This window comes from Teleopsis dalmanni, chromosome 2 (assembly GCF_002237135.1).
Source record: "Teleopsis dalmanni isolate 2A chromosome 2, ASM223713v2, whole genome shotgun sequence".
Lineage (NCBI taxonomy): Eukaryota > Metazoa > Arthropoda > Insecta > Diptera > Diopsidae > Teleopsis > Teleopsis dalmanni.
This window is the reverse complement of record NC_051847.1, coordinates 51,519,225-51,536,988: the sequence shown is the minus strand read 5'-3', so window position 1 is coordinate 51,536,988 and position 17,764 is coordinate 51,519,225. Positions and strand designations below refer to the sequence as shown.

General features: G+C 27.4%; 4 protein-coding genes across 4 annotated transcripts in view; all 4 read left to right on the top strand.

Annotated features, from left to right (window-relative positions):
- LOC119682433 (SAM50-like protein CG7639) overlaps nucleotides 1–17,764 on the top strand; it is a 246,151-nt gene that overhangs the window by 158,891 nt on the left and 69,496 nt on the right. The window lies entirely within an intron of this gene.
- On the top strand, nucleotides 2,036–2,675 carry LOC119682440. Its single transcript, XM_038095886.1, has 2 exons — nucleotides 2,036–2,271; nucleotides 2,337–2,675. The coding sequence occupies exons 1-2, from the start codon at nucleotides 2,102–2,104 to the stop codon at nucleotides 2,569–2,571; spliced, it is 405 nt and encodes a 134-aa protein (XP_037951814.1). The 5' UTR covers nucleotides 2,036–2,101; the 3' UTR covers nucleotides 2,572–2,675.
- On the top strand, nucleotides 10,331–10,935 carry LOC119674521. The gene has a single exon (XM_038085665.1). The coding sequence runs from the start codon at nucleotides 10,372–10,374 to the stop codon at nucleotides 10,933–10,935; it is 564 nt and encodes a 187-aa protein (XP_037941593.1). The 5' UTR covers nucleotides 10,331–10,371.
- On the top strand, nucleotides 14,911–17,112 carry LOC119682427. The gene has a single exon (XM_038095869.1). The coding sequence runs from the start codon at nucleotides 15,263–15,265 to the stop codon at nucleotides 17,090–17,092; it is 1,830 nt and encodes a 609-aa protein (XP_037951797.1). The 5' UTR covers nucleotides 14,911–15,262; the 3' UTR covers nucleotides 17,093–17,112.

Genomic DNA, 17,764 nt, shown 5'->3' with positions numbered 1-17,764 from the left:
AGAACTTACTTACTACTACTACTACAAACTCTTAAGGATTTTAAATTCGACTCCCCAATCCGAATATCTCTGTAACAGACATTTTAATGTCTGTTTAAAGGATTAAGATAAGCGTATATCTATTGTATATGGATGTGTATATATATAAATCTATGAACGGCAGCTAACTCTATTATAGTTAACTTACAGAACTGCAAAAAATTTCAACAACAAATATGTTCCTGTATATTCACCCCCTCTAAGTACAACTGTTGTTGTAATTAACTTATTGAACTGTAAAAAAATTTTTACGTAAAATATTTTCTAGTATTTCCCCCTTTTGACACAATCTTTTAACTGTTACTAGAATTCATTTAGTGAACTTTGGCAAAAAATATTTTATAATATAATCCCCTTGAAACACAGCTGGGTACGCCACTGCTACCGAGTCTTGTGATACAGTATTAAGAATATAAAAGAAAATTATATTAAAGAAATCAATGTTTCTTCCATTTACGAAAGAAATGCTATTATTTATTATAAACCAGTACTAACTATACAAAATATGTTTGTATTCTTTGTTGTTTATTTAGAGGTAATGTGAACATGTTTATTATTAGTGTAAAATCAATGCTAAATAAAAAAAAATTATTTACATATATAATAAAAGGTTTAATTATCTTATGTATACACGGAAAAAACAAATAACAATTACCATTACTAATAACTACTAAGAACCTTGTTAATGTCACCTTTAATTAGATGACATTAGGACAAGTTTGAAAAAAAACAAGGCGGTTCAATTTTTTGTGAATCAAAGGAAGAAACCTAACATAATATGCAACCCTTAATGGTTTATGACATACCAAAATATAGTATATCTTTTGTTTCGTTATTTGTTACTTTATTAGCTTAATAATAAAATAATATCAAAGTTTATTATACAGTGATAATAAGATCAAACTAACCATATGCGATGGAAAAAAAATATTAAAAGTTAAAAATATATTAAAATCATCTAGTTTTTTTCATCTTCAACAAAATACCTATGTTATAACTTATGAAAAATAGTCGTTATAACTTTTCAAATTCAGATATAAGTCTGAATTTTACAATTTAATTTTAATTTTTTTCTTGAGCGGTTTTAACCATCTTTAACAAATTTATCCACTGATTCCGAAAGTCTAACAATGCCATATAATTGAACATGTATAGGCTCCGGTCATCATGAAATAAGGTGACCTTCCAGTGCTGATATGGCTTACAGGTCACTGTACTACAGTGAGGCCCTGCCGCTTACCATAAAGCCTGCTACTAAATTATTCCAAATAGATATGGGGTGTTTGGCTCCCATAGTTGGAATTAAAATATAAGAAATAGTAATAGAAAGGCTAACTGGAAAAACGTTTAGTATAGCTATTGGTAACACTGAGGGTAATTTTTGGTGCTGTCACAAATTATAAAATTCTAGAAGCGCTAGAAGTGAAGGATTTCGTACCTTAATAGATTTAAATATCACTTTTGAACAGAACAGATTGATTAATTCTGCAGTTAACATCTTCAAAGTAAATTTTTGAGTTTAGCGTATCTGCAGAAGTTTAGAGATAACATTTTGGAAAATATAACCGATGTGAGGAAAAGTATGTTTCGGGGAGTGCACAACTCTATTTGTGCGCACTTGAAATTGATAACAAACTTAGTTGGGGTATTTTAAATTTATTCTTAATTAAATAAACGCATAATTACCATTTAACATATGCAACTGAAAAATTTGTGCTCAACTAAACTGAAATGTATGCATTACAACAGCACTTGACACAATCAGAGTTTTAGCAATAATAAAGTGCCGACAATATATATAAAAATAACATCATAAAGAATAACTTATCTAGAGAATAATAAACATACCACTAGAATTATGTGTTTCTCTAGAAAACTTCTCATCAAAAATTTCTATCATCAAAAATTTTATAAAACTTGTTCATTATCACAAAAATAACATAAAATATGTCAAATTTTAATAAAATATGTAGACATTAATATAAAATAAAAATATTTCAAATCGTTAAAAAACTTATATCTTATAAAAAAAATTCACATACACAATTTGCAGTAGCAAAAAATGGACATAAAAATAACCAACTCTGCGTCTTCGACTTGTGTCATTCGCGCTAATGAGTACCATCTGCATATACCACTATATGTTTTGGACGTTATTCGAATTCTGCAGGATCACCCAGCTTACTTCAAAGGTCTGAAAGAAAAGCATATCGTTGAAATGTTAGAAAAAGAGTACGTATTCATATATTTGATTTATTAAGATTTATTTATCCTATTAAATTCATTTAATTGAATAGATGTTTTGCATGCGGTGATATAAATGGTCAGGTAAGGGTAGCATTGAAGGAATTGAGCGCTGCTGGATTTGTGCGCTGTATTAATCATAGTTATCGTACACTTGGGCCATTCGCTAAACTCGCTCAAGCGCGCTCACAACGACAACTAAACTCAGCTTGGATGAAGATAACAGAGATGCAGAATATGAGTTGTACTTCCCTTCTATCAACAAGTAGTTCCGAAAACTATACTTAAATCAACAAGGAAAACTGTCTCTTTTGGGCTGTTATATTTTGTGAATTACTCATTTTTCAAATAAACTGGAAACATAAGAAAGTTTGATTATATTAAAACTTTTTTCTGACTGGCTTATGATATATGAAAAATTAATTTACATAGAATAAATGGTAATTTATATTATAAAAAATCAAATGTTATGCACCGATTAGATAAACTATGGATATATTAAACATTTTCACTGAATACAAGTCATATATGATTATATGGCGTACCTCTGGTACTACAGCACTCAGAATTTGGATTCAATCCTATCTAAGGTCTGTTCTAGAAACACGCTTTCAAAATCTTAAACAAATGCTTGGTGGCTCTGTCTCAGGAATAGAGACTTAAGCTCCCGTTAAAGTAGCAAAAATGTATGCTGCAAAATCTATATAAAGGTATGACTAAAATTGGTATCACTAAACAGCAATGGTTCTATGCGCGGCTTAGCTGGCTTATAGATAATCAGATTAATCTAACCTCAATAATAAATAATAGTTCCGTGAAGTACATAAATATTTATATATAGAGAAAGTTTGCATATATAGTAGAAAGGAATTCGTAAAAAGCTTAAATAATTAAAATGTTTAAAAGTAGATATCTACTCCTAAAAGATCAAAGTAAAATAATGTATATTCTACTTATATACATTATGTATATAAATCATATGTGCACTTCCTAAGGTCTTGTCTTATTAGCAGCACAACTCGATTAGAGTAAAAAGTGTATTTAGTTAAAGAAAAGTTTTAACTACTGTGTGTTGTGTGTTTGAATTATATCACAAAGCGTCACTTGGCCAATGGATCACGTCCTCACCAAACCTTAGTAAGAATAGAAAAGTTTTATCAATTATAATTAATAAAATAAAATTTTAGTAGATTATAATATATTTTAAGTATAAAAATGAAAAATTATGCTATATTATAACCTATAATTTTAGGTGACAAAAAGGTAATGGTATACATTTTTTTTCTTTAAAATTTTTACGCCATAATCTTTAATTTTGTGAAATCCAAACTACGTCACCTCTTCACAAGATCCTGTCAATAAACAGAATACAATCTTAAATAAATCCTATTAAAAACATATATACATAGATTTTAACAGGTTGAGAACTTGTCACCACGTCACTGCATCCTTTGAGGATAGTTGTGACATACCCAGAGTTCCATTATATCCTTTGGAGAGATGTTGCCTAATTCCGTTATAAGTGGATAGGCAGGTGATAAGTACTGAAGTCTGTGACACAGAATGTGTTCTGCTGTTTCCATCGTATCTTGTAATACCTAGGTTCGATAGATGCTTATTTACTCCGCAATGTCCAGTGAGAAGCCCTGTGATAAGTCGATGCCATTTCTATTCAGCATTAGAAGCTCCTTAGTTCTGGCTTTTGATCGATTCGACATGAATTCTTTAGCTTGTCTGCAGGCAATTACATTATCCCAAAAAATCTGAGCTGCTCTTTCCAGCCATTCACTAATGTTAAGTTTAAAAAAGCTCCATGAAAGACCGAAGAATGGTTTTAGCCCAAAATAATAATACATAACTGCAATATAGGTATAAGTATAAAACTTCCATTAACAATTTTGATAACAATTAAATATTAAATTAACCTGAACAAAAAAATTTTTGAACAATTTTTATTTCAAACTACTTAACTCTTCTTTAATTATAAGTTTTTCATTCCCTTACGGGACAAGTGTATAATATTGAATAACTTAATTTTTTTTTTAGTAAATTTATTTAATAAATGTTTATTATGTTGTCGTTTCCTTAAATTATAAAAAACTCTTTTTAAAGTCTTCATACTATTTTTGTAGTATTTGACGTTGTGTCCTTTTGAGTTAACACCAATTGAACTTCATACTTCTACCAAAGACAATGTATATTATAGGTACACTGTCTTTGCTTCTACCATGATTTTGTGGTTATTGTGGTTTGTAATCAATAAGGAAAATTAGCTGGTTTCTTTGTGGGAGACACAAAATTTACACAAACAATAATGAATATGTATTTCTTTTAATTTAGTTATAACAAAAATCTATAATTAATTATTCAAGTTGTTGGACGTGTACCTAATACTTATACCATAAATATTACTACATGCTTAGTTTTGAATGAGCATAATTGGCTTACCAATTGCACCCTCTATGAATCAGTTAAATAAATAAAGAGGAAGAAAAGGTGCAATATTTACATATTTTATTATATATAAAATAAATCATTTTTTTACTTCATACGTATAAAATTAAAATAATTATATATTTTCTTAGTCTTATATTAGAAGACTAATAATAAGAAGAAGAAATACACTTTGTTCGACTAGCGTAAGTTTTAGCACAAAGGAAGTAGATTTTTTACAGTAAACCATTCTCTCCTTTATTTTTACTATTTATCTGTAATATACTTATTTTATTTTCTATTGCTATAAACAGTACAATACTAATATTACTGTAATAAAAATAAAACTCAAACTGAAACCTTTTTGTTTAAAGATAATAATAAAGAAATTATAATATTATTAAAAGAAATAATATTACAAAAGGGAACTACTAACTAGTCTAATAATATATTATCTTTTATTTATTATGTTGAGGCTAGTTGAGTCAGTGCACTTGAGCACTTTTACTCTCTATTAACTGTAAGGTTTCTTCATAATCCCATTACGCCTTGGCTGTCTTATTGTTTATCACTTCATTACACTAAGCAATAATTGTCTTCATATCTGCCTACCTCCCCGAGGAGCCTGTAACCATTCTGAGCTTCGATAACGCGGTGTCGGTAAGCGTGTCAGTTTTTGTAAATTTTTTCATGTATTCAATTTTGAGGTTCCTGAGGATGTCATTCGTCTTAATTTACCAAGGTACATTAATTCAACTTAATATATATATATATTTTATTATTATTATTTATTGATTCAAAAGAAATTCATACAGCACTTACAAAAAATTATAGAATTTTACTTAAAATCTAAATTGATAATAACATATTTGTACAATACAAAAGGCATACAAAGGGAGGTGCATAATATTAACATTATTATTTATATAAATTCATCAATAATTAATCTTCTCCAACTTAAAACATTTTTCATAAATTTATAAAGTTTATAAATTTTGCTACCGTTTAATAAGACTTTAATTTCTTCTTCAGACGGAAGTGCTTTATCAAAAAAAATTTGTTCTCTGAAAATTGGACATACACCAATAATATGACATATATTTTCTATTTCATGACGATTACACAAAGAACAATCACCTTCAGATGTATTAAATTCTCTACCGTTCAGATTATATATATATATATATATATAGTTTCTGTGGATCACGCGACACGTAGTAGTCTTAGTACAGGTTCCTCAGAAGGTTTATAATTTTTTACCTTTTTTGGAGAGTGATGCGTATGGTCGGTTTAAACTGTTAAATACTTTTTTGAAATCCAGGTATGCCACATAGATGGTGCCTCTAAATTCATTTGACTGCTCGAAGATAATGCGAATTGTATTTTAGTTATAATGGGAATTAAACCATTAATTAATCAAAAAATATCAAAATATCTAGGCTATTTCCCTTTATTGAAGTTTGCTGCCAAATTTTTACCCTGCATAATTTTACCTTAAAGTGTAATTGGTTAATATGTTTTTTTTTTCATTGAATATTTCATTGAAACATAAATATATTTGAATAAATTCAATATCCATGTTAACAACTTTAATAAATTATATAGAGAATGGTTTTCTGTTTTGATGACTTGCAATATACCAAAAATATAATAAAATAAAACTGTGTTAAGTATAAGATTATTTTATGAACTTCATTTAATAAATACCTTAGTCTCACATAATTTAAATTTATTACTTTTTTATTCTACAGTACCCAAACATTTTTAATAAAAAAAACCATTTTTTAGTTTGTTTATAAACTATTGTTTAAAATACAATTGAAATGAATAGCGTGTGTTATAATTACTATAGCAAATATTATATTACTTTTATATTCATCTGAACAGTATCAATAGTATGTTAATACAATGAAAATAACATATTACTCAATAAACGGATACTTTATTTATCTATGACAATTTCCTTAACAGCTATACAATAGCTATCCTGTTCTACTTTACATTTCTATGTCTCTTCTGTAGAACAATTTATCTCCAACTAAAAACTCTCTTCTAAGACCTGCGAACACGTAATAATTGCTATGTACCAAATCTAAGATATATGGAAAATTAAAAAATTAATTTATAATGTAATGCGTACTACTACTGTGGAATCCAACGTCTATTAACAGTTGTACATTGTCTTGATAAAAAAATATTTTTTTTTGCTGTATTGACATTTTTTTAAGTATATTTCTATATATATACATTACTTCCCTTCATATAGCCCTTACCTTTTTTTTTTGAAGTTGCTTTTTTAGAATGAACGGTACTCAAAGAATGAATAATTGATCTGGCAGCTAAATTTATTTATTTACTTAATAACGTTTGACAATTCTGATCGCTGTAATGGTTGAGTGACATATGATCCATATCACAAACAGACGTGAATAGCAAATCATTCTTAAAGTTTAAACTGCAAACTAGCAGTTTTTGATGGGAATACTTTGTTGTCGACTTCTGCTAAAAAAGCAGTTTTTTTTTTAAGTTAGATGGATTCGAATAGCAAAGAAAAAACAAAGACAAAAATTTTAGTTAATTTATTAAAATTTGTGTGACCATACAATGATGTCTCGAGTATTGCCAAGTACTCATCATCAGTAGTTTTAGAGAATATTCGTATATTTATTTTATATTTTATTTTATATATTTATATTTTATATATATTTATTTTTTTTTTCTTTGAATTAAGAAAAAAAATGATCACGAACGTACAGTAAATTACGAATCATACAAATAAGGAATATTAAAATGTATCGTAACCAGTTTTATTTGATGTAGCCAGCATAATTTAGGACCCTTAGATGATATTGAGTATTCCTGCATTGTTTATTTTAGTTAAAATAAGATAGCTCATATTAATCAAAAAAAAAATTGTTTTAGGAAATACATTCTAAAAAAAAAGATCAAACTTATTATTTTTAAGACAGACTATCAATGGAAAAAAATTAATTGGGATCCTGATTCAAACTACGATATAAACTATTGCATTAGCATTTACTATGTATGTATTTTGATTATATTATTGTTTTGCAAACTAATTTAAATAAATCAATAGACTGTTTACCGGTTTATTATTTAGTTGCCTTATATTTTGGAATTCGTTAATAGTTTGATACACTAGGATGATAAATTTCCCAAAACACGTTCCCTTGAATGCACGTTTTTTTAAAAATTTTGAAAATTTTTCCTAGAAGTTTTCTCATGGTACATACTTACATTATTATTATGTTAGATAACATTCTTTCTTTGGTGTTATATTAGTGATAAATTTTCTGATTTATTGATTAATATCTGTACTACTCAACCATAACATTAGTATATTAATTTTGGAGATTATTTGTTTCCTGCAAAGGTTTTTTTGCTAATATTGGTAGAGCCTCTGATATCTCACTGACTGCATTAGATTTCTGTATTTTTTCATTGGCATTCAGCTTCTACGGTTGATATCAGACATCATTATTTTATGGATCTGTAAGATCATTATTTTATTTATCTGTAATCATTATTTTATTGATCTGTAAAATCATTATTTTATTGATCTATAAGATCATTATTTTATTGAACTGTAATTGCTCTTAAGTCAATGTGTCTGCCTTTTTTAGTACATTAGATTGATTTTAAACGTTTATTAGTGTAGACTATATATATACATAATATGTTTACATATTTTGTTAAATGTGTATTGTTATTGTGTATCTCTTTATTTTTTTTCTATTTCTATTACTAGACCTTTTGTTAGAATGCTCTGCGCTAATGCACATACGGACTAAGCTCCTGGGAATGTATATTCCTAGGGAAGAAGCAATAAAACTCTGTTAAGTAGGTTCTATACTACTTTTTATTGTCGCAACAGGGCTAAGAGACTTACTCGAAAGAGATTTACAGAAGAGGGCACAATAATAATAATACTAGACCTTTGTATATATCCTTATTTCTTATGTTCCGTTGATCATTTAGCAATATCCTTAGTATTTTGTTATAAGTATTTACAGTTATTTGATTATTAATTTCTAGATGTTCTAAAATCCACATACCCGAAAAGGAGATATGAACATATAATTTTTTTGGTTTTGCTTTAAAATACATTTAACGTTACAAAACAAATAAATAAACATTGTTATTGTAGGTATTGAAAAAATCAAAATACTATTTTAAAATTATTTTGGACATTGTAATGATCAAAAATTATACGTAGCATTAAATAATATATAAATTGATAAGTAAACATACATTCATATGTGTTCATATGTCTAATTAAACTTGCCATCGAAGTGATTTATGAAAGTATAAACAAAACAAATAAAATTTATTGATGTAAATATATCATTTAATTAATATTAATTGCTATAAAATTATATTAAACTATTAAAATAAAATTTTTAAAAACAAGTAGAACCATAACAAAACTTAATTTTGATTGGCTTATGACTTTTTGGCCCTCCCAATCGATATAAATTTTTACCTTACTAACTTTTATTGTGAAGCCTGTGAATCAATAGAACTTCAGTCTAAACTCTCAAAATAAAGTTGTAATCAACCCTGCTAGCAAAATGTTGAAATAGAAAAAAAAAATCAAAATACCTATGTAAACCTATGTAATACAGTATTGTTTAGTGAGGAAATACGAATATGTAACATTCCGCTACTTACCAAAGTTCCACAAAAGTTATACCGAATGAGGTTGAGCTCGGTGAGGTAATTGCCAGTGTAACCAGTCATAATGGCATGGTAAAATAAATGTCTGTCCGCAAATAGTATTATACATTTTCGTCAACATTGCGTGATTGGTTGAATCACATCCATAATAAAATAAAAATAATCAATGGTACTACATAAGTTGTTGAGCACCACCCCATCCAGTTAGGAATATACATTTTAGACGTAATTGTTGTGGGTTATTATCCTTCGTTAAATTATCGAAATAGTATTTTTATGTCTATGAAAGTAATAATTATTATTTTAGCCAGTAATATTGCTTCCTTTATTATTTTCTAACTTTACTACCAAGTAAGTAGTTTCTTACGTGAGTGTAATAAAATGGGACAAGTTAGAAAATTTCAGTTAGTCAACATTTATGGGTGCGTTTGGTCTATAGATAGAAGTGTTTAATTTTCAAAGTTACTTTTAATAATCTACTCTGTATAAAAATACATTTAGTGGATCATTTAAATGTACCCACTCAAATGTGATCACAATCTTTTAAATATAATACAATAATTAAATTTAAATTTAAAAAAATACTACAAAAATACATTAAGACTAAAACAAAAATTAAGTAGAAACACTAAAACAAAATTAATCCACCATAATATCAGGATAAAGAAGTTAATTATAACATATAACTTAGAAAATTTTAAAATAATATAGTGAACATTTGTGTAAAAATAATCATTAAAACGCTTAAAATTGTTTCCTTGCACTATAAAAAATTACAAATACTGTATTTAGATAAATAACAATCTATTTTTTTTACTAATTACAATATCATTAATTAAAATAAAAATAATTATACAATTTCAAAATGTGTTTATTGTACCAAAACTTCAGTAACAGACCCAGGTCTTAGTTACATTAAAAGAACGTTCTTTGTGTCACAAAAAAAAAGTGAAACACATGGATTATAACCCCGAAACACTTCATAAAATTCCAAATAATAAAAATACTTCCTTACAATCATCAGAAATAAATGTTCAAATATCATCTTTAAATCAATCTCCTGAGTGCAGAAGTGGTATGCATTTGCCGTTACCACTTACAAATCTACATGTGCTACCGCACACTTACCTTAAAGGTAATCCAAATTTACCTGCATTCGAGTATATATCAGGAACAAATTTGCCATCAATTGGGTCTGAATTTCCCTTATTAGAATTAAGTCAAGTCGGTATGCTTTCTGCGTTCATACACCGACGTCCACGTGGAGAGAAACGTCCCATACCAGATGAACAAAAGGATGAAAAATATTATGAACGACGGAAACGAAATAATGAAGCTGCTAAGAAATCCCGTGATGCGAGAAAAATACGTGAAGACAGAATTGCATTTAGAGCAGCTTTGCTGGAACAAGAAAATTCTATTTTGAGAGCGCAAGTGGTTGCTCTAAGAGATGAACTTCAAGCACTTCGTCAATTTATCGGCACAACGACAACAAGCATAATTAATAGAACCTCTGCTTAAGAAATCAATTTATTTTAAAATTGTATACAATTATTATACATATGTAAATATTAACCTTTTATTAAGAATTTTAATGTTAATTTTCAACTATTGTGATTTAAAATGAATATCAATGTTTTTAAATTAACTTTTTATATTACTACTGCATTATCCTTATTTCAATGCGATTAAACAAAAAAGTTAGTTCAACGTAAAAAAGTGAAATTCTAAGAAATTAAAAAAAAGTTTAATTGAAAACTTTAATCTGGTTTTTTAATTTTAAAAAAACACTTTCATGATCATAACGGCGATATAAATCGTTTAAGAGGGTGATATTTATTTTAAATATTAAACAAGATATATAGGGAGAATTTTATTAGATTAAGTAAATCTGAACTGTCATTAATTATGGTTTTTACAACTCAGTACGATCCTGTTCACTACAATTTTCATTGCTAAGATCACAAAACGTGACTTCACATTCCATAAAAAGTAGAGTGAAGACTTATCTGCATTCTTACCAAAAGACATTGATCTTAATTGGATAAAGGTAACTAAGAGGATTTTCTTCAGAAATAGCACAATGATTCGCAAAAATCACAGTGTACCAATATTCCATCTAATAATATTTATACATTATGAATATTTTTTGCAAAAGAATTCACCTTTAATTTAACATTTATTATTAAATGTTTTATTTTGTTTTTTATAAAACTTCCCGTAAAATACTTTTTTTTCTGAAACCAAGAAATAACTTCACATAATTACATACGGAACTTTAATGCAGAACACATTTTTTGCTACTACAAACTCCAATAATACTAAATCTATCTTTAGATCTTTAAAAAAAAATTTTCTTTATAAACCGTGGAAACAATTCTTTTCTCATATCTTATCTCCCCGAATGTGGTAACAAAACGAAAATATCTCAAAGTTCAATAATCACAAAGTACTACAACAATTAGAGCAGATTAAAACACGTTCACACTGTCTCATTTAGGCGGTTTTGCTCATTATAGCTAGTAATGAGGATGCTTTACCATACAAAGTGCTTTCATATAAATGAGCTCATTATCAATAAATCAGCTAATTTAAGGCGAGAAATGTCAAGTGTAACCCCTTAAAATAAATTTCCTACAGGGGAAATCCTCAAAATTTGAAATATGTGTCACACAACAGCTGAGCTGTCAACAAAGGCACTGAGAAAGTAAGTACAGTCAAACTTCTATAACTCGAACTTTTATAACTCGAATTTCTCTATAACTCGAACAAAAACTTTTTTCCGTGCCGATAGGAATATGGGAAATTGTATTCTATAAGTCGAATTTTTGTTTTTTGCATTTTGCTGTTAGGGGAAGTCCCTTTTTCCAAACCAAATGTTTGATTTTTCTTTCTTATGTTGGTTCTTTGTGCAAATGCCAGTCGTTGGCAGCGTGGTTTAAAGTAAATAAAATAACTTCCAATGCTACACTTAACAATTATATTGAGCTTGACAATAAATTTTGTAGATCAAGCTTTCCTACAGATGACGATATTATTGAAGGGTATAGCTCTAAATTATTGGATCCAATTCTTAGCGCAACGGAAAGTAATGATGAGGGTTCAGTGGATGTAATTGTTCATTAGCCTTCTAAGAATGAAGTAGAAGACTCATTCAATATTCTGAAATTATATTTGCAAACGAATGATAGTACTGTTATACATACATTAAGAACTTAAACCACGATGTAAGTTGGCTTGACTCGAACGGAATTTGAAGAAACAAGTAAAAGCTAACCAAACCAAATCAATTATGCTGAGATATGCATTCTTAAGATGAGTGTGGTGGTGTTTGTCGTATGTAAGTTGATTCCTATAGGAGGAACCATAAGCGCAACATTGTTCATAAAGAAAACAAAGAATACGGTGTGCAGCTTGACTACAGTGATCATAGCTGAATCAGCATAAACAATAACTTAGCTTCAATGCACTTGAAATAATGTAAACAGGAAGCGTTACTTTGTGTGTAGAACAAATTCCTAAACAAAAACTGTGATATTGCGCTTTGTCTTTTATTTGTCTTGATACAAAGTAAGACAAAACTTAATTTGACAAATATGGTGAATGAATCCACATAACAGTACAATTGATGATCACTATAAGATTGTGAATAAAGTGGAATCTCTTTTTATTGAAAATAAGAAAAAAATTAAAGTCCCAAACAATAAATTCTCAAAATTTTATTTCAATATAACTTCTGTGCTTCATTTAATTTCAAATAAATAAATATCTTAAAATGTGATTGTAGTATCTTTCAAAAATAAAAAAATAAAATAAAATAATTCTCTAACTCGAAGTCTCCATAAGACAAAAATTTTTGTTACAAAATTGGACTTCGAGTTATGGAAGTTTGACTGTATTTAATAAAATCTTTGTTCTTATTAATTGAATATGTAATTGATATATAAAATGTATATAAACGATTCAATATCAATTATATATATAATTTTTTTGTGTGATAGATTATTAGGTGAAGTTTGTAAAAGTTCTATCAGCTGCATAAATGAGCTCATAATGTAAATGTTCACTTATTAATATAAATGAGCAAGTGCCTATATAAGACAGTGTGAATGTACTATTAATAAAAGAATCACATTGCCTTTAAATAAATCATAATGTATCTAGTATTATTACTAACATTATATAATATAATCTTATAATAGAATCGACAAAAATGCACTAGTTATTTTGAAATTGATGACGATATTTATCATAAACAAACTAATGACACGAATTACACAGAACTAGAAAATATATTCAAAATATTTTTAATGTTCGTACAGCGGTATAGTATTAAATAATTAAGTCATGTAAATAAAACTACATTGTCTTGAATTTGTAAAAATTTAAAAAAAAGCCCGAAAGTATCAGCTGAATAATCCTATATTATGCAAATAAAATTAACTTAATCTAATTATTGCAGTTTTCGATTTAAAGAAAAGGCGTATAATTTTGTAAGTACTGTTAACAATTATTATAAGATAATATAATAATAAATTAACATTATTACCGCCTCTATGAGTTTTTCTTTTTGGTTATTTTTGGGGACAAATTAATTTTTGAAGCATATCTACATTTTCTTTTAAATTTAGGCATAACCAAAAAGGACCAAAACACTGTAAAAATACGAAATTGACAATTTGATGTGACAGTCTACATAACAAATATTTTCGGCATATCCCGAAAGGGCCAATTTTGCCTTGCCTGCAACGCTCTGCATAACATGGCCTTTGATTGTAAAGTAAAATATATTGTTATATTATCAAGCATTACATATTACGCTTACACCAGTGTGATTAACTTGTTTCAGTAATTATACCACTAAAAATTGTTTAGCAGTATTATTTGTAGTACGTATGCTATATTTACACTAATTTTAAAATTACATAAAAATAAAATCATTTTTAAGAGCGTTTATGCAAAAACGAAGTTTTTAAGTTTAAATTTTTTATGCAATACTTTCCAAAAATATTTTTTTACTAAAATTAATGCTCTAATAAATTTATTATCTTAAAACAATATTTTTATTTATTATTAATTATAATATTTTACAAGTATAGTTAGACTACATTTCTTCCTATTAAATGATCAAATATATATATTTTTATTAGTTTACTTAATATTTAATGTAAACAAGTTTATATAAAATTGTAATTGCTTTAACTTATTTAGTTAACAACTTTTATATTATATTCAGTAAATTCGGTAAGTGACAAAGTTGTGTGACAAAACTGATTCTTGATCCATTAAGAAAAAATACTAAAATTTAGTTCTTATAAATAATACATCCTAATTTTATAATGAAAACATTTAATTCATATGTTTGTAAGCAACTATATTTTTAATATTAAATTGCCTATAGAAATTTATTTTAAAAATTTTGCTAAAAAATTAAGTTATAAATGACAATATTTGGCAACTCTGTTAAATTAATAGCCACCTTTGAAATTCGACACTTAAAAAAAAAAACATGAGTTGTCAGCTCTACAAAAGAAATTTGACGTTAAAGCAGTTTTGACAACAAGTGGAAAAGATTTGTTGAAAAGTGCGGAAAAAAACGGTGTAAATGTGCTGAAACGAAAATTTACAGTTAAATATCGTAAATTCTGAATATTTTAAATAAATATATACTATATATTATAATATATACTATATATTTAAGACTAAAGTTGGGACTAAATACAATTGGTACTCATATCCCGCCGAACGCTGGCATTATTTTGAAAAAAATAATATTTTAAAATTTTTAGTACGTTTAAAGGAAAGCAAAATAAATAATTACGAAATTCTGGATAAGAACTCTTCTATCATGGCAAATGAATTTACGCATTTCCAACAAATGCAAAATTTGTGCTTGCAGGAACTAAACCAATTGCAGACGAATTTAAATAATACCGTGGAAGCAACCAAAATGCTATTAAATAGTTTTAATGAAAATAAATACAACTACAATGAGTATTGTGAAGAATCACTCACAATTTACGACAAATGTGTAACAACTATCACGGAAATAATGAATGCTTCAAGAAAAGCCAATGTTAAGTTTAAATTAAAATTGTCGGAGGTTCGTGAATATATACAATATTACTACAAAAGAGACGCGCATTGTCGTGAAAAGGCAGTGGTTGCTTCTAAACTAAAAGCAATTGCGTTCCATAGTCATGAAACGGTTAAAGCCAATGCCATTAACATCGAAACAGAAACGATTGATAACAATACGAACAATAACATAGGTAGCCCTTACTTATGTGTAGATAAAAAAATGTATATGGAAGGTTCAATTATAGCTGGTTACATTTCACATATTGAAAATCTGGAAGATTTAAGTTTTTATATAATGGATCCTGGTTCAACAGATGTGCCACTTTTAGAAGAACTTGCCAAAAAAAGAGATTTAATAAAATATAAGACTCAACCTTCGTACAATGTTATATTTGGGTTAGAAATAGATAATGTGATGATACGAGCTATTTTTACGAAACTTGATTCTCTGAATACTTCAAACTATCGAAAAGCGCTATTACTTGACTACGGCGACAAAGTAGACATTACCGAATCAACTGTTTTTTATCAGTTAGATGAGAAGTATAAAGCAGTACCAGCCCAAGCCATTTTTTCCAAACTATGTTCAGAAAAGAAAAACTATATTGAATTACAAAAAAAAATAGAAAATCTTGTTACAAATATAGTTCATTTTCGTGTAAAATGTATTGAAAATGACATTTTATATTTATATTTTTACGATTGTATAACGAGTTCAAATGGGCCAGTTACACCAAACCGTTTTGGCCATATGCAGATAAGTAAAGCAACAGTAACAACCAACGGTTGGAGAACTGTTCCTGAAGAAAATAATCAATATGATGATATGAGTTCATATTTTAAAGAACCTACAACAACAAATGCTTTAAAAGCCATAATGGGCTACATACCTAAAGATGATATAAAGTTATGTGAGTTTTATGATCCTAAAACAGGAGGTTGTTTTAAAGGTAAACATTGTACCAAGGAACACAAACCAAAACCAGTAAATGGTACAACAAAAGACATGCAAATAACGTCTAATGTTATAAATTACAATGAGAAGAGATTTTTGAAGAATGCTGTGATATGTGTACAACCTACTTATATAACAAGGCTCGATCAAATGTACTGCACTATAGTAAGCGACAAACCAAATGATACGCATATTTGGACTGATAAAGAAATTTGGAGGCCTTTAAACAAACTTCCACATTTGCATGATATGGTACTCGCAAGATACGATGATGATGGATATTGGTACCGCGGTAAAGTTGTTGATGAAGATGCACTTCAAAATGTTGTAAAAGTATTTTATGTAGATTATGGTAACACTGAGACTGTTACCTTAGAAAATTTATCAGCTTGTGAATCCAGTATTGCACGGTTGCCGTACCGAGCTATACTTTGTAAAATGGCACATGTAACCGATATCACTGAAACGGAAGAAGAACGCGCTGACGGCCTTCATCTGTTGAAAAATAAAATTTTAAATCATAATTTAGATGCTGAAGTAGTTGTTGACTACGAAGATATAGTAATAAAATTTTTAGATGACGACATAATCGAATTATTTGAAACTCTTAAAAAAATGAATTATGTAACTAATTGTGCTTAATGTTTGTAAATAGCAAAAAATTATCATAATATTAAGAAAAATAAGATTAAATTTTATAAGATAATTTATACGAAAATTTTTTTTTGAAAAATAGAATCAATATTAAATAAGAGAAACTTCATTTATTTTCCGTTATTTTAAATACTGACATTATAAAATGTACTCAAAACATTACTTCCATTTGTATAAAGTCATTTGTTTTATATTAAAGTTTATGTATAAAGCAAAATAATTAACTTGTTGAAATTGTGGAATCATAAATATTAATGAATATATATGTATATATTCATATGTATATATTCCAAATTAAGTTATCATGTATTTTCTAGTTGATGGCTTTTTTTTTATTCGTGAATTAAACATTTGTTTCGTAATTAACATATTAAGTTAAATTTTAATTTAGAAAGAATGAGATAAGTTCTGTATAGTGAAATTATTGTGTTACCTTAATCTTGAAAACGCAAAGTAGACAAAATCTGATAAATTTTTTTTTTCATATATTTTTATATAATTAAACACTACACAAATTCAATAAATAAATATTATTTATAATTTATAAGCTAAAATGATAGTTGTTTTTTTTTTCTAAGTGTCTTTAATTATTGCAATGAACAAACTATGGTGGGCAGTTGAAATAAATCTGGACCATTTCTATCTAAAGTAATTTGGTAT

What these genes read in the sequence shown, in the direction of transcription:
- LOC119682440 (XM_038095886.1), top strand. Translation starts at nt 2,102, where the DNA reads ATGGACATAAAAATAACCAACTCTGCGTCTTCGACTTGTGTCATTCGC. An exon ending in GTTGAAATGTTAGAAAAAGA is followed by an intron (nt 2,272 to 2,336) that starts GTACGTATTCAT and finishes TTAATTGAATAG; the next exon opens with ATGTTTTGCATGCGGTGATA.
- LOC119674521 (XM_038085665.1), top strand. Translation starts at nt 10,372, where the DNA reads ATGGATTATAACCCCGAAACACTTCATAAAATTCCAAATAATAAAAAT.
- LOC119682427 (XM_038095869.1), top strand. Translation starts at nt 15,263, where the DNA reads ATGGCAAATGAATTTACGCATTTCCAACAAATGCAAAATTTGTGCTTG.